The sequence below is a fragment of the Gallinula chloropus genome (genome assembly GCF_964237585.1).
Source record: "Gallinula chloropus genome assembly, chromosome: Z".
Lineage (NCBI taxonomy): Eukaryota > Metazoa > Chordata > Aves > Gruiformes > Rallidae > Gallinula > Gallinula chloropus.
The window spans coordinates 89,973,958-89,995,770 of record NC_140089.1 but is presented as its reverse complement, the minus strand read 5'-3'; the positions used below and the strand labels follow the sequence as shown (position 1 = coordinate 89,995,770).

Below are 21,813 nucleotides of genomic sequence, written 5' to 3'. Positions count from 1 at the left end.
AGTTTCTTCAGGTCAGCTATTTTAAGGACAAATGTTTCAGTGCAGAGGACCTTGTGCTCCATGTGTGACCATTTTAACACGTTCAGTACAGGCCTGTTGGTGTGATGGTTTAGACTTAAAGTGTTTTTTCCTTTTGTTAGCTGTACCTTGTAAATGAATGCAAGTAGCTAGCTTGTGCCACGTCTTACAGGCTGTAGTTAAGTGTATGGTTAGTGCCAAAACCATAAAGTATGACAACTTGGCAAGAGTTGTAAGGTTTCTGTGTGGGGAAGAACGATGCACCCCAGAGCTGCAGGATGCCATGGCATTCAGAGGGGGAAATCTGCTTGATACAGGGCTCTTCACACTTGCAAGAAATCTGTCAGATTCCCTAAGAATGAAGCTGCTGGGAGTGAAGGGGGAACTCTTGGTATAACCATGTACCGTGCAGCAGGAGAGCTAACAACAGGGAGGCAGCAGTTGTGCCTAGGAGCTTCTCAAGGATGTGTAGTGGGCTTTTCAGTGCGTTTTAGGGCACAATTCACGTTTCACAATGTGAATCATTTTGCTGATTCCCTGGCTTGAGGTTTTTGGGTGGTGTTACCTTCCTGCCCCCCGTTTTGGTCTGCCAGTAGGAGCTGATAGGCAAGAGCAAACAAGCTGCTTGGTAGATGACCGGGTGAACTGTTTGGTCGTTGGACTCCTGTCCTTCAGGGTATGGAAAGATGTGCCCAAACAAAGCTCTTCAAACAGTTGCCAGGGCACAGATAAAAGGTGGTACAGCTATACGTGTATGTATACATCAGCCTTGGGCAAAGAAAAGGGAAAGACAAAAGGCAGTTTTTTAACTGGTGACTGTCCCAGAGGAAAACCTGAAGACAGATCTTTCTGCAGATCAGTGTAAAGCTGCTGTGACAGTTGATTCTCAGTTGTTGCTGTTAAATGAGACTTCTTCTGACTCCTGAAGATTGCAGGTAGTTTGTTTCCACAGCATGTGGAGTGCTGCTTACACTGTTAGTCAGAGTGGTGGTTCCGTCTTTCCTCTGTCATGTTCCTGGTTCTTTTTCCAGGCAGCACATCCATGCATCTGTACTCGAGATATTTCCATAAAGCTGCTGTAGATGGAGCTGACATTCAGTAGGAAGTGTAAGAAAGCTGTGGTGAATACATAACATCTGCCCCTTCTGGGACTTCTGTCTGTCCGCCCTTTCTGCGAGTGTGGGTGCTGGCAGTGGGCTCGGCTTTGATTTGTCCTGTGAACAGAGGAGCAGGAGGAAGGGATGCGATATGTTCAGACCTTTTGAACAATGGCTAAAACACGCTTAAGAGTGGGCGTAGCAGTTTCTTCATCCCTTTCTTTTCTCTCAGAGCCAGGTCAAAGCTGTGTAAGGTAATGTCAAGAAAATGGGTCTTGGCAAAGACATTGTAAGGGGAGTTCCCATTGTCCTGCTCAGAGCCAGGCCTGACGCTGTGCATGCTGCTCTGTGCCAGCTGCGCTTTTATTGCCAGAGAGAAAGAAGTAATAGCAAGCTGCTGGTACTGATGCTGTTAGGAGACTGTGTGCTGGGGAACAGATAACTTTGTAGTGAGAGTAAGCAGAAGTTGAGGAACTGGAGTTGTACTTCGCAAATCTACCATTCTTTATGGTAAAATTATTGCTCTCTGTTTGATATCTGTCACCAAACCATAGGGATTGGCTGTGCTCTGAAACTGTGGCAGAGGTTTGGGAACTGGATCGGATCTGAGTTTTCTGGCTCCTGCATTCCAGACCCGGGAGGGGCTAGACAAGAGAGCAGCTGTTAGAAATTGTAAGGAGTCTCCTTGGGAAATGGGTATTTTTTCATTTGCTTTTCATTTAAGTTAGAGGTGAAGCAAAATCTTGCTTCCAGGAATCCCTACCCTGGGAGAGTCACATTCTGGTACAAACTTCTGGTGTAAGAAACCTGATGCTGACTCCCTGCAGTGTTTCACTCTGCATCTAAGTCCAGATTAATTTCTCTGTGCTCCAACAGCCACTGAAGGAGGCACAGTGATGGTGGCAGTTTAACATCAACGGTTTTCTTAGCAAACAGGACATCAGCTTCTGAGAACCCACAGTCCAAAAGATGTACAGATAGTCACATTTCTTTATCTTACTACAGTTCTTACAAGTTCTTTATGCCCATGTGCTGCCAAAGCATAGTGGTGAACAGCAGGTAAGCAATAGAGCCTTTGCACCTGCACTTAAGCCAGTTGTGGTTCATGTTCTGGTAGAGTGCCACTATCCACATGCAGCCAAGAGAGCACTTGTCAAATCTGCGTGTCTGAGGAACGCTGTGATTTGTCTTGGGCTGCTTCCATGCCGTGTATCACTGCTGCCTGTCTGTCCTGGGCATTAATTCTCCCTGAGTATCGGGTGCTCTGCAGGCTCGCAGTAGGGTTGGTACTGTTGTTCCAGATACAAGGCAGAAAGGAGTGCCAGGGAGATGTTTTGTGCCTTGCTGTCAAGTAACAAATTCATAATTTGGGTTGAATATGCTAGTCCTTCTTTTTTTTTAAACCCGGGGGTACAGTTGGGAAATACTGTGAGTCTAAGAGGGGTGTGTTGTAACAGGTCATTGAGATGATAACATGCAATCATGATTTCTATTTACATTGTTATTAAATGGTCAGAGACAGTGAGCCATCTGCATGCTTGATCTGGAAGTAGAACTGCTTAAAACTTGGCTGCTTTCTTAAAAGCAGTTGTTGGCAGCGATAAAGCGCTGGAGCCAAGGAAATCACTGGGATGGTAGGGGAAACACTGTCAGTTGTGGGAACAAGTAGCCCTCGATTCCCTGAAATCTAGGTGGACTGCAGAGGAAGGAAGTTCTGCAGCTAGCATAAATCATTAACCTGCTGCTTCAAAGTGTGTATGGGGTTTTTTTCCCCTCTTTTTTCTGTGTAAAGAAACCTTTAAAACTGAAGACATGTTCAGTCTCAGCATACTGAAATACTTGGAGGTATGGGAGAGAAGTGTCTGTCCGCTGCGTGCAACTAATATTTGCCCAGTATTGATCTAACATCCATCTCTGTTACTCTTTAACTTTAGTGCAAGGTTCAAAGTTTACCATTTGTTTAAAAACTGATTTCACAGGCAGGTCATGTCCTCTAGCTAATCCAGTCCTGATAGAATGAAAGTCGAGTTCACCACAACTTGGGGGAAATCTCGGCAGCCGCACAGAAAACCTCTGTGGCACGAGGTGTTTGTACCTACAAATGGAGCACTGTGTAGTCAGCCTGAAAAAGTGACAATGTGGAGCAAGTAATTAGTCCCAATGAGCAGAACAAGCAGAATGCCCAGGTTTGTCCTGCCTGTTGCAGCACATAGGCAGCAAAGATGAGTTTGTGGTTGTAACTCGTGCGATGGCACCTGTGCTAGCTGTACTGTGACTTTGCTACCTGAGCTAGTTTGGGCAGTAGTTATTGCTCACTTTGCTGTGTAAATGTGATTACGGTTAGTGTTTTTGTTAGCAGAGGATGAGTGTGTCTGCACTTCACAAGGTCAAGCTTGCTATATTCAACCCATAGGACCACAGACTGCTTTGGGTTGGAAGGGACAGCAAAGCCCTTTTTCTGGGAGGCCAAGCTTCCTTGGCCTCAGCAAAGTCAGTGGCACCACCATGCATTATCCAGTAACTTCTTTGTAAACTCCTTAGCTTCTGGACCCTGCAGAGCTGCAGACCCACCGTGTCTGTCTCCAGTTGGTAACTGTTGGGTCTTGGTGAGAGCTCGATACCTGCGTACCAGCAGAAAGCCCCACTTCCAGTAAGGTGGCTGCTGCTGCCTTCTTCCCTTTCATGGTGTAACATGCTGCTTCAACCAGCATCAAGGTTATTAGCAAAAACACTGTGACACATTATTAGAACATGAGTTTGAAAGCATCAGCTATGGGCATGAAACTTTGATGTGGTTGCGTTGTCATACGTTACTGACAGAGAATTATCAGAGGGAAATGCACTGAGACTTGGAGTAAAACACTTGTATTATTGTGGTTGAGATCTGACAGGTTAAAGGGTAATGGATTCCTATATTTGTAATGAGTATACGTGTAATGTGAACGTATTACCTATGTAATACGTAAGCTCATGTTGAGCTTTAAACTTGAGTCTCTTTCAAGCCAATGAAACACCCACAGCAAAAGGCAGAAAATGAGTTGGATGAAACTACCAGATGCATTTGAGCGAGAATAAATTGAGTTTGAACAAGGCTCTCAATCAAAGGCTGGGGAAATAATCAATAGTAATCATCAAGAGATTATTTATCTTTGTGATCCTGATGTCAGAGATGTTTGCAAGGGGAGCGTTTCCTGCTGGGTTGCCATAGCAAACTCTGGGTGCCTTTCTCGTGATAGCAGTGTGTAGGAATGTAAATGATAGTCAGGTTTGTTTAGAGTCAGCTTTGGGGTGGAAGAAAAGCATGACATGCAACTTGTCAGCCCTTGACGACTGCGGGAGCAGGGGAGGTATTGGCTTCAGGAGGGCAGGAGCCTGCAGTGGTTTTTTCTTACTTCTCATCTTAAAGGCATGTCAGCCTTTTGTGACTGGCAGTAGGTTTTCAGTGGTCAGGTAGAGTTACAACTAAGTCTTAACAGTCACTGTCATTCTCTCGTGTGCCATTTTGCTCTACTGCCTTACTCCTGCCCAGTCAATCCTGCCAAGTCAATGTCACGGTTTCTGGGCACTGGCAAATGCGAGTTGCAAGGTCTGTCCCCCTGGTGCTGTGGGGTGCGTGGTGGCACGAAGAGCTGACGCCGAGGCGGGTGCCTGAGGCTGGCTTTGGCGCTCTGGGGTCCATTTTCCTGGCTGGGAGTCATTTTGCACCAGACCTGCAGCCGGCTGTTCCAAATGGTACGGAAGGGCGATGCCAGCCTGCGGGGTCAGCAGGCTGTTTGGGGTGTTGCCAGTGGCACGGCTGTACTTATTGTTGGTTGGGTCCTGGCCTGCTGCTAGGACTGGTTTCTGCCAGGGGGTGGGTGGGAACTGGACCCAGAGGCTGTGTGCATCGGGCTTTCTTGCCTTGGGCCTGTAGTCAGCCTGTATTTCAGAGTCCTTGAGCGAGGTGGAGGTGAGTGTGAGCACCAGGCTGGTGCCTGTGAGTGTTGGTGGGAAGTGATGCTGGGACAGCTGGCCAGACTGGCGAGCAAGGGGACTCACAGCCCCCGTAGACACAGAGGCAGTGAGTGGGTACAGCTGTCTGAGGAGCACAGGGGCAAAAGATTAGAGGTGTTAGGGTCAAAATAAACTTAAACAAAACTCCTTCATGCTGGAATGCTGTGGGTGCTGTGCTCTAGCACTGCAAGTACTGGATTTTCCTCTGAACTATTTATTGAAACAACACTAAGTGATAGGGCTGTTTCTGGGCAAAGAAAAAGAAGCCGTCCCCTGTGCAGTGGGGCCTCAGGCTGCATGTCACTCCAGTCGAGGGTGCATTTGCTGGAAGCACAACTGCTTGCCCTGCTCAAGATGTTTTGGCAGACTCTGCCCTTCGGATACTTGTCCAGCTGGATCTTTAACTTGGTCTGGTGTGGTCGTGTTTATCCATAGCAGCAAATTTCAAGGGGAGCTGATCTGAATGGTGTGGGACCTTTCCCCTGTCAGGAACAGGGGATGTCAGGGTAGGAAGCAACCTGGTGTCAGGGCTCGCCACCAGTGCAGTTGCTGCAGCATCGCCTGCGGGTGCCCACAAGTAGCGAATGGATCTGGGGCTGGGTGCTGTGGTGTGTAGTGTGGTTGGTCCGTTTCTTCTTTCGCAAGGGCAGACCTTACTGGCCATACACAAAAAGCTGCTAGCAGGGATTTGCACGGGCGTTCTTTAACCCCTGATAACGCTACCTGCCGCACAATGTTTCTCACTTCCAGTGGCAAACACAAACGGAATTGCAGGCTTTGGGGGAGGAGGTTACCCTTTTATTTTTAATTTTTCCTTAAATCTACTGGATGTAACTATGGCAAAACATTACTATGTATGTAGGTATTGCTGGCAGAGGTGTATGTCGAGGTGGCTTTTGTTTTTAAACTCTTGTGAAGAGAGCTGGTTATCCCTGTGTTTCAGCATTGCAGAGGTTGCTGTTTTACAGTACGTGGGTGTCTGCGCATGTGAAGCCATACATTACCAGTGCAGCAGTCAGCTCAAGCACCCGGGGAGGCTGCAGCATTTGCTGGCAGAATTAACTCTGACAAGTGCCACGTGGCTGACAAAGAGGTGGTGGCTGGGCAAAGGGAGGGGAGGTGGGCAGCTCTGTCCGAAACTAGTACCCAGGGGAGGAAATGCAGGTGGGCATGAGTTAGACCAAGTAAATTAGTTGCTGTTCTGTGGTGTTGGTACAGCTGAACAGTAAAGAGACTGGTGCATTAATTAATAATGCAGGGTAAGTCATGCTGCAGTAGCGAGGTGAGATGATGTACCACATCAGGCACACGCACAAAACCAACTAACTCGATTGAACAGGCTGTGTCATCTGGGGTTTGGTGACTTTGTCGAGCTCCTGTGCCTGATTCGCAGCAGGTATCCCTGTCTGTCGACTGGTACTTCTGATGGCAGGTTGTGTTTCTGGGCTGTTCAAAGAGATTCTCTTTTAGCCTAGTCACTTTGGCTGCCTTTTCCCTCTTCTCATTGCTGGGTGCTTGCTTGGTGGGTGGTGTAGGCGTGCTGGTGTGCCATCCTGTGCTGGTGTGCCATCCTGTGCTGGTGTGCCATGCTGCAACACACGTGTTGGTGCAAGGCAGGTCCCTGCTGTGTACAGGCTGTTCCCGAGGGCAGCCGCTGGGTCAGAAGCGGCTTGTGGGTTTGTGTGAGGTTTGGGCTGGTTTTGGTTTGGCATGTGGTTTGGGTTCGTTTAAGCTGGGCGTTCACCCCTGTTAACAGAAATGGCACCATTGCTTCCTTTCTGCTAATAAACTGTTCATAGTGTACAACATGGGAATTGTAGTGCTGAAAACAGATTCACCAAGGTGTAGACTCGCGTTGTTACACTGCACTTGGTCGAGTTGTTGCAAGTAAGGCATTATTGTGGCTGCAGAACATTCTGCTGCAAGCATAGAAAATGCATAATGAAAATGATAGAGGGCTTGTGGTGTTTCAGGTGTGGCTCCAACCCAGAGTTGGTAAGTGCTGCTCTGTACACTCGCTGTGGAGTGGGACACTTTAAGGGCAGGGCTTCTCCTGGAAGTCTGCTGGAGCATCACCAGTTCTTGTGCTGAAGTGATGATGTTACAGTGGAGGTGGGGCAGGTGCAGTGTTTGTATTGCACCCAGCAGTGCTCCCTGAGTGGACACTGCGTGATACCAACTGTACTTTAGAGAAAAGCTACCTGGAACCAGGGACAAGTGTCCACTGGGAACGCTTCTCAGGGAACCGTGTTTATTCACCTAAAAACATCCCACAGAGCTCTGCTCCTGAGTGCAGTGGGGATGGCAGGCAGGAGTTTGGGAGCTGTGTGTGCAGAAGGTGGAGTGTGTGGATGAAGTGTTTAATCCCTTTGGTTGGGTGCACATCAGCTGCCCCACATGCCCCAGGCAGAGCCACTGTGACCCTAAGGCACCGTTCTTTTGTTAACAAAACCAAACCAAGCCTTGGTTAGGCAAAAAATATATTTGAAGTATAAAATGCTGTAGCTTCCATAATTCTTTATTAAATATTTAATTAAGTTGCATCATTTTATTACAACAACTTCATTTTGTCACATTGAGCTTTTGCTGTCAGGAAAACAAACCAGTTTCTTTCACTGTGTCTCAGAAAAGAAAGGGGGAAACTGACTTTTGTCCAGAAACCAATCCTTCCCTAGAGGGTGTCAACCACAATGTCAGGCTGCTTGAACTGTGAAAATGAGCATTGTGTCTAAGGGGTGCTTTGAAAATCAATTTGAGGGTAGGTAGGATAATTCTGAATAGCCTTCTGGTATGAGCAGTTTTACCAAAAATAAATTATTAAACAGTGTAAATTTCATCTGGAAGGTTTGACACTTTGCATGTTTGGAAAACATGAACATAAAAATAAAATTATTATTAATAAACCCAGACCATAGCAACATCGTGTTCGGGAGCTGTCCCTTTGGGTTTGGGGAATCAGAAGGTATTTGTTTTGTGTAGCTGGGACAAACGTGCTGTGGTGACGGACAGCCCACCAACCTTGCCAGCTCCAACACAACACACTGCAGTACCAAGGTACAACACGTGCTACTGTGTGTGGTTTTACAGCTGCACATTTATAAAATTAAGGAAAACACGAGGTCTATGCACAAACAATACAGAAAAGGGGGAAAAAAACCCAACATGAGGAAGAGGGTAAATGCAGAGGAACTGAGGGTTAGACGTTGGCAGTGACTGGCGTGGTGTCTGTGGGGTTTCAGGGGTGCTGTCCCTGGGCAGAGACCATTAATGTGGTTGGATTCCAGTTCTGGGTTTGCCATGCACTGCAGCTGTCTGTCAGTGCAGTGGGGTACCTGTAGGGTTCTTTCTCTGTTGTGCAGGCTTACATCCAAAAGTTAAAGGTTTTTGTATTAACAATAAGAAAATCATTAGGATGTCCATGCACCTTTTTTCTACTCTAGAGACTAAGAATCAGCCCTGCAGTCACAGGGGTCTGGGCACTTGCTGTTAGCTCTTACAGACGCTGTCCAACTCTCCCTGGCCCTTAGCGCTGTGCAGAACACTTCATCCAGAGCAGGGGGAAGAGTTGCTGCTGCTGCTGCAAACACCATGCTTGGTGTGGGGGGGGCTGAGCACCCAGAAGCTGCAGCCATCGCTGGGGGTGCAGGATGGGCGCTCACAGCAGCCTCCTCTGCTAAGTACCAGTGTGTCGTGCTAGCTGGGTGCTCACACTCCTGGCACTCAGAAGCTGCAGAGGTCAGCATGGGACAGATGGACATAGGGCTGGTCTTGTGGCAACACAGCGCTGTCCTTGTTACTTTTGGACTGGAAGATAAAAGGGGGGGGTGGGGGGGGGTGGGGGGGTGTGCAGCAGCTGGGCCTGCAAGTGGGGTAAGTGTGATCAGTGCCTTCCCAGGCAGGACTCTGTGAGCAGGTGACAGCTGCAGAGTGCTTCAGGCCCTGTGGCCAAAACTGGGAATTCATTGCCTTAAAGCTCCTTGCGAGCAAAGCAGCAACACTTCGGGCACCATCTCTGTGATTACCATGTAGGGACCCAAAGAAAGTGGCTGCACAGAACCTTTTAAAATACTCCTGGGCCACTTTGTGCGGAACAAGCCCAGAAGTGAGAATGTGAGCACAGGGTGTTGGGCAGGGTGTGACACTGGGGTGTCAAGTGCACTGTGGGTTAGACAGTAAGTGACTCTGCACTGCTTTTTCTCCTAGAAAGGATCCTGCAGCTGTACCCCAGGAGGACTCCTAGGTGGAAAGCAGGGAATCCAGCTCAGGCGCTCAGTGCCAGCCCCGCAGCCGGACGTGGAGAGCCCTGCAGGAGGTCTGCTTCCGCTGCCACTGCTCCTTTGCAGAGCCGGTGCTATTGACTTGGCCTCACGTGGTTTACAGCAAATCTGAAGGTACCTTCCCCTGTTTTCACAGCGTAGGTGCTCTTAACTTATTGGGGCATGTTGGGCCTCACTGTCTGGTGCCTGAGCGAGGTCAGGCTGCTTCCTGTGCTGCAACAGCTGCGGCTCTGAGGGCATGGCCTAGTGTTGCCTAGAAAGGAAAGGCCCTCCCTGGAAGTAAGCCACAACATTCGTTACTGTTCTTACACTGCACTTTGCCTTGCCAGTTTAATACCCGCCGAATGCTCTTGGAGTGTCTGCCAGCTTGTGAGATAAGAGGAGCTGAGTAGGGGTGGATCTGAAAAGTTAAGTCCTTCTAAATTTTCTTAAAAAGAGAATTTCTCTTCCAGGCAGGTGCCACACTGCAGTTCTGGAGAGCTAAAAGGCTTTGATGTAGGCAGGTATCAGTAAACCTGGTTTAGAGGGTGAGGGGAGGGAAGGACCAAAGCAAGATCCCAAGGTGTGGTGCTGTCTTGCTGCTGTGTGTGAGTCAATGTTTCTGTTTCACAGCCAGAAGTCTTAGGAGCTCTGAAGGCTTTGATACCTGCATTGGGGCCTCCAAGCCCATGGCTGTGCTTGCTGTGAAGTACCACCTCCTCTGCACCTTCCCCACACTCATTCCCACGGCTAGCGGCCAGTACGGTGTTCACCTACTTGGATGCTCTCCCCCTTCCTCACGTTGAAGCTCTCGTCAAGTGAGAAGGTAAGAAAGGAATGTCAGGAAACATCTTGAATACAAAAGGGGTCTTAGCTGGTGTTCCAGTAGCCAAGTAACTGTCCTCGTGCATCAATGAGGTCTCTGCACTTCCTGCTAGTGCACAGGTGTTGCTGGGGGCACTGGTGTTAGGGCTTGTTACCAGCAGCGCTGTGGTGTTACTGGATTCATGTTTCTGCAGTGTGGCTGCTCATGCCCATGCTCTGCATGTCAGGGAGGGGTAAGGTAAGGGCAGGGATAAAATGCTGCTGGCAGAGAGGTGAAGTCTACTTCTGGCAAGTTGTGTCACCTGGCTCCTTGAGCTGGGCTCTTGGGGAAGACGCCTGTCCCTAGGTACACAGGTGGGCAAGCTGCTAACCCCTCTAGCCTACCCTAGCCATACTGTAGCCATTTCACTTCAGTGGATCCAATACCCATCTTCTGCTTTTAATCCGTCACAAGAGAGATGCAACTCAGACAGCATAGTTTAAGCATGCAACATGTCATAGGTAACAAAATCGATTAGATAGCAGTGTATATTAAATCTTTGTGATTAGGTAAAAAATCAATCACAAAACCAGTTGCTGAGGAACATGTCTGCAGGCTCAGCTCTACATCTGTTTGTGGTGTTTCCTCGTTTATACATCAGCAGCAGCCAAATTCACAACTGATAGATATTGCACCAGAAAGACATGTGCAGGAGAGGGAATCTCATCACATTAATGGCTATGATAAAAACCAGATATGACTTCCATGTGTTACATAAAGTGCCTTCAGAGTTGGTGCAGTTAGAAACAAACGCCCCCCCCCTCCCCGGTGTTACGTATCGATAGTTAGCAAATGCATACAAAGAGGAGACAGACCCCCGGCTCCTGCAGCGCCCAGTGCCTCCGCTGCAAACAGTAACCAGGACAGGAGAATAAAAGAATCACTATACAAAGGTAACCACAGGGTTAAGCATATTGTCCTGGAGTGATTAATGCCAACCCTTCCCCAAAACGCTTTATAGTACATGTAATTATTACCAGTAACGAGGCAATTTTTTTATTGACCATGAGATTTGGCATGCTATGTTATGATTCTCCCTTGACTTGTAACTAGTCTAATATTTATACAAAAATGCAACATCCAGTTCATACTTCTGGATACAGAAAAATATTGATGTGCTCAATGAAAGGAGCTGCTCTGGAGATACAGCCTGTGTAGAGAAAATTTCCAACATAGCTTTCTCCTGCTTTAGCAGTTTGGGAACACGAGGCTCAAGATGTGCTCTGGAAAAATGACACTGGCATCAAGTCTGGTACGAAATTAAGAAAAATGCTCATTTTTTCCAAGTAGATGATATTTAATTGTAATGAAATAAAATCTGAAAATGTCTAAATCAATTAAAAAGTAAACATGAGTTGTAATACTATACCTGTAAAATGATTAATTCCATTCGTTGTCATTAGAAATTATGTAAAATATTTATTAAGGGCTTTGCCTACAGAGGCACGACATAAATAGAGTAAGTCCTGCTGAAATGTCATCAGAGTTCACGTCAAGCAGCCAGTAACCTGCTGTGGACGCATCGGAACAGCCACCCACGGCTCAGAGTTCGGCCTTCTGCGTTCAGGTAACGGCCCTGTGGAAGGGTTCCGTGAACCAACGCTGTGCAACCGTTCTGCCGTCCTCACTCAGGCGCATTCCAAAGTGTGAGCAGAACTTGCTTCGAGGGGGAAAGGTGATGTTTTAATCCACTCCCTCAAATCCTTGAGCATTTTCGACTGCCATAAGAAGCTTCTCTCGCAGATCTTCAAAAGATTCATACAGAGGTAAGTCTAGGCGATTAAAGCTGCAATGCAGAAGGAAAAGGCTCATTTAGTATCCATGGGAAAACGTGTCATTTAAAGACATGGAAAAGGTTAAATAATTTGGGGGCCATGACAGAGGACATCAATCTCCTCCATGTCCTAATGCTCGTGTTTCCAGCACCTGGAGCCAACCCTGCCTGGAGCAAAGCATGTTTCCCGAGGAACCCTGTGCCCTCATCCTTTCTTTTCCAGGCTGGAAGTGGGAATCAAAACCTCTCAGGAATGGAAAAAGCCAACAGAGCCCCCTGGCCCTGCCTTTAGCTGCTTGAAAACAGTGCAGCTTTAGCAACAGGCTCCCTTCCAAAGCCTCAGCAGCAAGGCCTGAGTTTATGACTGATGCTCTGCCATTGGGGGGGGAAACAGTAAGAGCAATAATGGCAACAGCAGTAATAATGGCAACGTCATGCAAAAGAGGTTCCTGGAAAGGTCTTGTAAAAGCTAACAGATACGTTTAAACCTGAGGAGGATGGGTTGTGGTTTTAGAGTGCATTTAGGATTTGCATTTTATTTCTTAGAGTAAAACTTCTATAAAGTTGTTATTTTTATGGAAAGATCCCCATTTTGTATTTTCCTCTACAGCACACTTCAAGTTGTTTAAAAAATGCCATGTTCTTGGCACATAACAGAGCAAGGCCGAGATTTGTACTGAATGCTCTGAACGTTTACAAACTGCATGAATTAAGATTAAATTAGGTCATCTTATTACCTCACAGTTTTAGTGACTTGTCCAACGATTTACAGCCTTCTGTGGCTCTGTTTTGTTACACCAGACTTTCTGCAGCTGGTTATACCCATTGCCTAGGCTGTTTTTGATAGAGGGAAGTCTTCTAGCAGAAGGCATTCAGGCCAGTGAATCCCTACTATCCAGGTTCAATACGATAGTTAACCTGTGGTAAAGGTACGTATAGCCATTTCTTCAAATGAATTGGGGAAAGCTTGCTCCTCTCTCTAACATACGCTTTAACATGCTGAGGTGGAGGACAGTAAACCAGCAAGGAAAAGCCTTTATCAGAAGCTGACACAGTTTGTTTGCCTGCGCTGCCTGCAGAACAGCTACACTAACTCTACCAGCACAGCCCTTGGCGTGCCCAGGAGATGGGAAAAGCAGTGCTGTTTGGAACTGGGGAGGAGTGAGGGCAGGGTGCGCAGTGAGGCCTGCTGCTCCTGGAGGCCTGCCTGCACCCACAGAGCCACGTGGCTACGCCTCAGAGCACCCCTTTTGTAGTGTGATTCAGAGGTAATGGTGTTCCCCTTTCTTGGCAGTGTCACAGTGCAGAGAAGCTGTGTGTGGTGTGATGCTTTTATGACTTACCATGTGTGAGCTCTGGGCAGCTTATCAGGACTTCCCCATTGCTCTATTGTAAACAGCTGAGGACCATTTGAACCTGTTGAAAATGATATGAAACATAAATTGCTGGCCACTATTAAACACCACCTTCTAGCATTAAGTACTCGCACAAATTGTAGGCTACAAAATACCAGGTACAAACTCTGTTAAAAGCAAAGAGGAATATGGTTATTTAGTTACAAGACAAGCTTAAGTTTATCAAACTGCCTCTGCGCAGAGTATGTGTAATGCAGAAGGAAGCTCAGGTATTAACACTGGAAAAGTAGAGTGGTTGGTTAAAGTCTCCTCTTCTCCCTGTGACGTGAATGTTATTCCTGTTGATAGCCAAGATTATTTCTGTGGGAGCTAGGAGAGTGTCTGGGTAACACCCACGGGTGCTACAGGCCTACACCCCTCCTCCGTGTGCCCCGCAATGCCTGGGGTGCTCTTAGCATGCAGCAGAACTCGTCTGTGGGGACAGGGGTTGGCCATGGCCACACTTCAGTTGTGTTTCTCAGGCGGGTGGAAGGACGCTCACCGTAAAGTTCAGCAAATCCATTCATAGGCACACGTGACGTCCCGGTGACGAACTGCAGCAAGCGAATCCGCTTCTCAGCGTCCATCAGGAGAACAGCCTGTGGAAACACCGCCACAGCGTCAGAAACCACACACAATCACAGGGGCTGGAAGCTGCCAGAGCAGCCTCCCTAGCTCATATTGCACAGACGGAACTTCCTGTGCTCCAACTTGCAGCCATTGCCCCTTGTCCTGTCTCCACAGACCACTGAAAAGGGGCTGGCTGATTCCCCCTGCATTCCATACTTAAGATATTTATAAACATTAATTAATCAGGTCCCCCCTTAGTCTTCTTTTCCCTAGGCTAAACAGTCCCAGCTCACTCAGCTTTTGCTCATAATGGAGATGCTCCAGGCCCTTCAGCATCTTTGTAGCCCTTCTCTGGACTCTCTCCAGGAGATCCCTATTTTTTTTTATAGCAGGGAGCCCAGAACTGGACACAATAGAGCCTCTTCTTTTATATTTCATACCTGGAAATAGCATGCTGTAATTGCTAACCTGGAATGCAGCTCGTGGTTCATTTGAAGAACCAAATTTCCTATTTCTTGGATGACTGCTGTGTAAAAAAAGGGCATTACCATTGTCATGCTCTGTTCAAAAGGATGTTTACTCTCCAAAGAGATTTCAGTGCTCTGCATTACGAGTGGACACAGAGTTATTAAACTAAGCTCAAATGAGGACAGAATTTGAGACAGTGCTGTGCTTAGCATCCCTTATTTATTACTGCTACACTGGCTTTCCATATTTCCATGCAAGCATTTTCTACTCCCCCAGAGCTTTGACTGTATGTGAAATCTGTTTTTCACTGACGTCTAAGTCAGCTCCAAAACAGGCATTTTTGAAGGGCTTTATTCTGCTTCATAAGGAACTCTGCACACAACATCCAGTATGAATCTGTGAACATGAAAACAGTACCAAAGGAGAAATTATTAGAGGGGAGCTGGGAATCTCTATAGGGAGGTATTGCCAACAGCCTAACCCTCTTTTCATTTATGATGAGGATGCCTGTTAATATGGTCTCACAAAAACACAAGTATCTGTCAGACATGAAAGCTCTAAATTGAAATAGCAGCAGCATCATTACAATTGTATCAGAGAAGCATATAATCATAGACTAAATTAGGTTGTAAGGGACCTTTAAACCAACCCTCAAATGTTTTCAGAAGTTAAAGTGTTATATATATGGCAATGAAAACACCTTTACTCTTATGAGCTTACATTTTGATACTGACTTCTGTATGGCTACATTTTTTTCCTAATTTTCTTGCCACATAGTCAATCTCACATTCAATTTATATGATACAAACCTCTTGAGGCATAGACAATGGATTATTCACATTTGGTTGCATTTATCAATGATCAGTTTTTAAGCCTAGCTTTTTTTTCCAGTGCCCATTTTCCAAACTCTGCTTTGAATAAATAAGGATCTCCTTACATACTTTTCATGCAATTTATCACTTGCTAGAGTGCTGAAGTTTTTCAAAGACATCAGTATATTAGTTTTTATAACACTACTTTTCCATTATCTCTCCAGTAGGTAAGCTGAGCTAAAGACTAGAATGAACACACTAAGGTTCTGCACTCATTTAAGCAATTTATGCATGGTTTTTTGCACCTTACTTTTCTTTAAAGATAATATGCAAGTTAGAAATATGGGCCTGATTAATTTTTGTTGCTCCATTATTCTTCAGAATTTCTGCCAGAAAAAATCCAGATTCTTAATGCTTTCATAAGCAGTATATAGACTGTAGTGATGCAGAAAGCCAGCTGTTTTGCTAAGCATCAGACAGAGTTTCATGGAACAATAAGTAATAGAACCAAGTTCACTATAGGTCATTGTTCAACTACCCTAACACACAATTTTTTTCTATTCCTTTCTTCAATTCTTTGCCTTGTTTACTACAAAAAGCACAAGAAATCTTTTATCATAACCTTATTCTGACACAACTTGTTGACACCAAACGTCTCAAAGAAGGAAAAGGATCTTTGCACAGGAGTTAGCAGAGCTTATTGAAAAAGCTTTAAAATAGATTTAAAGAGGGAAAGAGATAAAACCAGGCTTGCTAAAAGTAAGCCTGAAGCTAGCATGCCAATGTTTGAGGGTCACTGTGCTAGTGAGGTCCTTCAGTCTGCCATCTCAGTGGAGGCTGGAGATGGAGATTTGTTCAGTAGCAAAGGGATTTGGTGTGTTAGAAACCATGGAAGTGCTTGGGAATGGTCACATTAGATTCCCATAATAAAATAAAAAACCAAGCAGGAACAATAGCCCAACTGAAATGCATCTACACAGATGCATGCAAACTGGGTGACAACTAGGGAGTCATTGTGCAATGGGAAAACTATGATATAGTTGCCATCACAGAAACAAGGTGGGATGACTCCCAGAATTGGATTCTTGCAATGGATGACTATGAACTCTTCAGGAGGGACAGGTGAAGAAGGAAAGACAATGAGGTAGCTCCTGTATTAGGGAGTGTTTTGTTTGTCTAGAGTGTGCATATGTGCATAGGTACACCTGAGAGGACTGAAAAGTACATATCCCTCCTGTGTACCACCCCCAGGGAGGAAAACAATGCAAGAGACCCAGAAACAAAGTCTGAGGTGCATACAGAAGCTGTGAGGCTCCTGTATTTTTAAGAAATACAGAAGCTCCTTTGGAAAATCCACAGCTGTTATGGGAAAAAGTATTCTAGGGTTTTTTCTGTGACAGAGATATTTCATGGAACTATTTACTTCACAAACACTGCAAGATGCTTTAGACAAAACCAGTATCTGGGGTCTCTTTCTGGTAAAGTAAGTACCAGAGCTGTCATTCCCAGCTCGCAGGCATACCCTTCATGAAGGATCCCCTAACAGACTCTGCAGAACAATACAGCAACTTTCACTTGTAGAACAATAGAGAAACCCAGTGCAGTAGAAGAGGTTTGTTACCTTCCAGAACCACTGGATAACGGGATGATTTGGGCAGTAACCGTTCTTGTAGATCGTGTGTTGTCTCCAGTCGTTGACATCAACGTCACCAAGGCCGCACATCAGTAACTAGGGGTGGAGGAAACAGTCACAGTGTTACTTGAAGAGGCCCTGTGTTAGGTGCAGAGACACAGTTAGGCTTTTCCTAAACTGCTCAACAGCTCAGCAGAGCACACAGCAGCACAAACCCCCAGGAGAGCTGGGCTGCTCTGCAGGAGAAGTCTCAAGGACTGGAGAAACACTGTGTGCTGGGGTGTACGGATGCTTTGTGCAACAGCATCTTTTATGGGATTTTGCTCAAAAAAAGACTCATATGAGCACAACAGCATTAATTCTGTAAGCTACTTACCTGCTTTATATGCACATACTCAACCCCCTCCCTGAATAATTACATGTCTGTGCTTTTATGTGATCAATACTTTTACTAATCAGAGAGAGGAAAACCCCTCTTTTCCCACTACAGGCAGAGTACCTTTGTCTGCCAGTTCACTTTGGCAGAGCAGGTGCTGTGTGATGAGCCTAGAACATGACACGTCTTTCCCCATGAGCATTACTGACCTGTGTGTTGGCTCTGGACAGCAATTAAACTCACCTCTAGTTCATTTTCATCAAAAATTTTGATCAGATCAATAGGAAGAAGTTCTGTGAATCCCTACAAGAAAGCAAAGCAAAGTTAAAATTCCCACACCACCTAACATGGTGTTTTTGCCTAACAGGGTCTTTGGCTTCAGGGAAGCTCAGTAAGTGACAGAGGGCAAAGAAAGGGTTTGGGAACAGAACACATGCTTGCTGAAGTACAAGTCCTGAATTTAAAAAATTAACCATTAAATTATATCAAGCTCAAATGATTTAAACTTGAAAGAGAACAACCTTACTGTCTCAGGGGAAGCACTCTGTGTTTTTATAACAGTCAAAACTGGGAAATGATGAAGGAAACCCTCCAGAACTCGTGCAGGGTTTTGCTCAAAGAGACTGGTATGGGCACTGCAGCACTTGTGCCATTCTGCAGAGCTCCCCGTCCCCTAATGCCGACACAGAGGGACAATAAGCCTGTGCTAAAAAACTGATTCTGGGGCAGGGAGAAAGAGCAGGAGGAGACCCCTTACCTCCAGAAAAGCGTTCATTTGTTTCTGGACTCTGTTCACAAACCTCCACTGGATGACCAGGCTACAGCAGACAACAAAAACATAACCACACTTGTTAGAAGGCTGCAAGCGAAGGGCAGAGACTCTAAACACCACCATCCCTTTCCATGCACAAACCCAGCCACCTCCAAACGACAGCACACAGACTGACTCTGAAGTTACCCAAGGACTGTGACCCCTCTCGACGCAGACCTAACTCAGCTCTCACAGAGCTTTCCTGTTCTGCACAGTATCCAGAGGATGGACAGTGCAAACACCACACACAAAGTAATAAAAGAGCAGGTTTCTTTGTGTTCCACACCACTGCCAAGGAGACTAATGAGCAAATACCAAGTTCTCTCAGAGGATCATGTGAACATTAAAGTGCTCCTGAGCTCCTCCCAGAATGAAGATCACATCACACCAACTGGGCAAATTAAACAGACATCCTCTTTTCATTCTTCTTTTTGGGAGGAGCTGTCTGCCATTCAGAGTAATCCCACCCCTTCTTGAATCCTGCTCACACCTACTCATCAAGAAAATAGTTTCCCATTACATCACAGGTTCCAGGACTAATTCATGGGACAGTGAAGGTTACAAGCTCCCACTCTCCAAGGATTAGGGATAAAGTGAGCAACATTAACAGTAAGATTATCTTTCTAGAGGATCTGATCACCTAGCATTTGACAAACTGCAGTGTTTGCAGCAGGACAGATTCTAAGACAAGCACAGCCAGGATGAATCCCATAATAGTATACGTACTCAATGTATTCCCGTTTGTTCTCATTCGTTACCATGATTTCTGACCCATTTGGCTTCAGGTCGACTTGATATGTCTGCATTTGGGAAGAAAGCAAACAGAACACAGTACAGCATGATTTCAGGACACGTTCCTCATACAATCCTTAGGCATTTTACCAGGAGCATTTGAGAAGTATTACGCCATCATACCTAGTGGGACATCAAAACCCTGCACCTTTAACGATGGCACCATCAGAACAACTGACCCAGTGTACATTCTCTAAGTGATCACAAACAAAGAGCAAACCAGAAGTGGGTCTGTGTGAATAATACCTGTCACGTACAGGAAACAGGAGAGGAAAAGTAACAGGGAACACACACAGCTCTGAAATGCTGGTTCGTTTGTTCCAGGAAGAGCAGAGCATATGTTCCAGAGCTAATAGGGACTAAGGACACAGATCTCCTCCTTCTCTGCTTTCTGGAGATAGCTCTCCATCCTTTACATAGTCAAATAGCCAATGGGTATTTCTTAGTGGAACCTTACTTGGTTACTGAGAAAGCAGGGGCAGTAAGCAGATAGGGCTTATTAGAGGGTTCTTTTCCTCTAATGCCAGAAAAGGTTTTGGTGACAAATGAAGTACAAACACAGGAGCTTACAGCAGTGTAAACATCTCCCTTGTACATATGTGACGTCCTGGTGGAAGCAGCAGCATCCCCTGCTCAGGTTCCCAAGGGCACTTTTATAAAGCTTGAGCAGATGAGCAGTAGGTGAGGCAAAACAAGTGCCAATAGCGAGTCAGGGTCCCTTGAGGGCAGGCAATGCCCAGAGCACTGGCAATGGCCCAGGGCGCATGCAGGAACAGCCAGTGCAGGCAGCGTTTGCCCTCAACTGCTGGAAAGCATCCTGTCTGCATTCAGACTGCTAGGATGTTTCTCTCTAGCTGAATTCCTCCTCTCCTAGTGCTGCACTACACCCGCTCCTGGCTGCAGAGCTAACCAGAATGTCGCTCCAAGACACAGGCTGGCTCAGAAAGGAGCTCAGCACCTGGGCTGACATAACGATAATCAGAACCAGACCTGTTCTGTTCCTAATCTGGACACTCCATGAGCACCTGAGGGCAGTTACTCTGATATAATCAGAGTGCAGAACCGTACTGCCTGCACAGCTACAGCTGCAGCCTCTGGGTTCCTACATTCTAGTCCTTGTGTGTGTGCATGCAGCACAAGATGGTTCAGCTCTGTAGCCTGTAAATAAATAAACCCCCATCGTGGCAGGCAAGGAAGTTCCAAGCTCATGTAAACAAGCTCCTGATTTCATTTCCTTTTAACTCCTCACACTACATTTAAAATGTGCAGTTATGTAGAGGACACTTATCTGCACCCAAGTGACTTCCATCCAAAACCTGACCCAGATTCTCTGCAGAGAGCAGCTGTAAATCCCAGACAAACTGAACCATAACCTGTTGCGACAGCTTCTCCTCGTGAACTGAGTTATGGCTTTGGCCAGTGAATTCTATTCCCACCGACTCGGTTCTCAATGATCACACACGTATCTGACTTGTCTCACACGTAAGGACAAAGTTCTCTGCAGATGTGGCCCTTTCAGAAACAGGCACACTTGCTTCTGTAGTGGTACCCGCCTGCACGGCAAGAAGGCTCTGCAGAGCACTTCACTGGTGGCAATTCCACCTCTGAGGACATCACCAAACTACAAATCCCCAGACCACAGTCTAAGTCAGACCGTGTAATGCCTTTTTTACTCCTCAGTGTAAGTACTTTGCTCAGCTCCAAGAACTGCTTTTCACAAGGAGGGAAAAGCTCACATCATTTCTGCCTTAAGACAGGGCAATGATATTCACAGCTTGCCCAGGTCATCGACACTCAGCACTCCTGATGGGCTCCACAGCCACGAGAAATCTCTTGGTATTTCATGACTTCATGGCAACAACCAGTAGGAAGGGAGCAGGGACTCTGGGGACAGCCCTTACATACCTGTCCGAAGTTCTCCTCGTCTATGCAGAACATGAGATCCAGCTCAGTAGGGTCGTTTTCCAGGATCCACTTCAAAGAGTTGTAGTATTCACTATCCTACAACAGATTGAAAACATAAACATTGAGTACATAGCTTACCTTTAAACTGAACAAATCAACCATCTAAAACCACAACTCCAAAGGGAGCAGAAAGACAAGAACTCGGTTATCTGCACAGCCCTGCAGAGCCGGGTGAGGCACGTGACTCTATTCACATGCCTTTTTCTTAGACACTGTAATTTCAGTCTTAATTGACTCATAATTGCATTATTATGCACCACAATAAATGGACTCCGTGTATCTATTGGGTAAATCTGTATAAAGCAACGTGAAGTAATTGGTTAGAAAGTGTCCCCGTGGTGAAACTGTACAATTTCTATACTGTTCATTGCACTGAAAGGATGTTACACAACGACTGACTGCACTGCTCTTACTGAAAGCCTTGAAGTTTGCCAAATACAAGACCCCTCTCATTTCCCCAAAAGCTGTACCTTCATCATGGACTAGGTTCATAATTAAAGACAGACCAAGAGAAAAAGGAAAAGAAAAGGCATGTGGAGCCATCACTAAGTATTTCCAAGGAAGAGAGACAGTAATATAGGTAATTCAGGAGTTCAACATGAAGTGAAACCATCATTTGCTCGTGGATGCTTCAAGAGAAGAACACCCTGCCTTAATGTGATGCCTGTGAGATAGTGTGAGCTGGAGGTGCATTTATGTCAGTGACTGAGGATCTGTAACGTCCGTAGAACCCCAGTGTCACCTCAGTTGGAAAAGACCTTTAAGATCCAACCACAAGTAAAAACTAAAGCACATCCTAATGGCACACAACACAGCCTACACCCTTCTGGCCCAATACAGCTTAATGTACATCAGCTTCAGCTAAGAAATAACCTGCCCCAGAACTGCAGTGGAAGCAGAGCACTCTCAGATACCATCCTCAGTGTTATCTGAAAGAGATCCTAAGCTGGACTGCAGCATCAATACTGAAGTGACAGTGATGTCATTTA

At 46.1% G+C, this 21,813-nt stretch overlaps 1 protein-coding gene and 1 long non-coding RNA gene across 8 annotated transcripts in view; one reads left to right on the top strand and one right to left on the bottom strand.

Annotated features, from left to right (window-relative positions):
* The first annotated feature begins 933 nt into the window (after positions 1 to 933).
* On the top strand, positions 934 to 11,558 carry LOC311203455. Of its 3 annotated transcripts, none has more exons than XR_014617970.1 (4): positions 934 to 953; positions 9,312 to 9,499; positions 9,998 to 10,190; positions 11,422 to 11,558. It is a non-coding gene; the product is annotated as an uncharacterized lncRNA (long non-coding RNA). The 3 variants fall into 3 exon arrangements; XR_014617971.1 differs by lacking the exon at positions 934 to 953 and adding an exon at positions 9,026 to 9,218; XR_014617972.1 differs by lacking the exon at positions 934 to 953 and adding an exon at positions 9,026 to 9,218 and having other exon boundaries at positions 11,425 to 11,512.
* Positions 11,559 to 11,875: 317 nt separating this feature from the next.
* Positions 11,876 to 21,813, bottom strand: part of NEDD4L (NEDD4 like E3 ubiquitin protein ligase) — a gene marked incomplete at its 5' end in the record, with an annotated part of 102,734 nt that continues 92,796 nt past the window's right edge. For all 5 annotated transcript variants that reach the window (XM_084278159.1, XM_084278160.1, XM_084278158.1 and 2 more), the window contains 8 exons: positions 11,876 to 12,015; positions 13,347 to 13,419; positions 13,900 to 13,996; positions 16,869 to 16,976; positions 17,500 to 17,559; positions 18,014 to 18,074; positions 18,794 to 18,867; positions 20,765 to 20,860. In XM_084278159.1, coding sequence (XP_084134285.1) covers positions 11,913 to 12,015; positions 13,347 to 13,419; positions 13,900 to 13,996; positions 16,869 to 16,976; positions 17,500 to 17,559; positions 18,014 to 18,074; positions 18,794 to 18,867; positions 20,765 to 20,860 — 672 coding nt within the window. In that variant the 3' untranslated portion in view covers positions 11,876 to 11,912. The remainder of the gene's footprint in view (positions 12,016 to 13,346; positions 13,420 to 13,899; positions 13,997 to 16,868; positions 16,977 to 17,499; positions 17,560 to 18,013; positions 18,075 to 18,793; positions 18,868 to 20,764; positions 20,861 to 21,813) is intronic.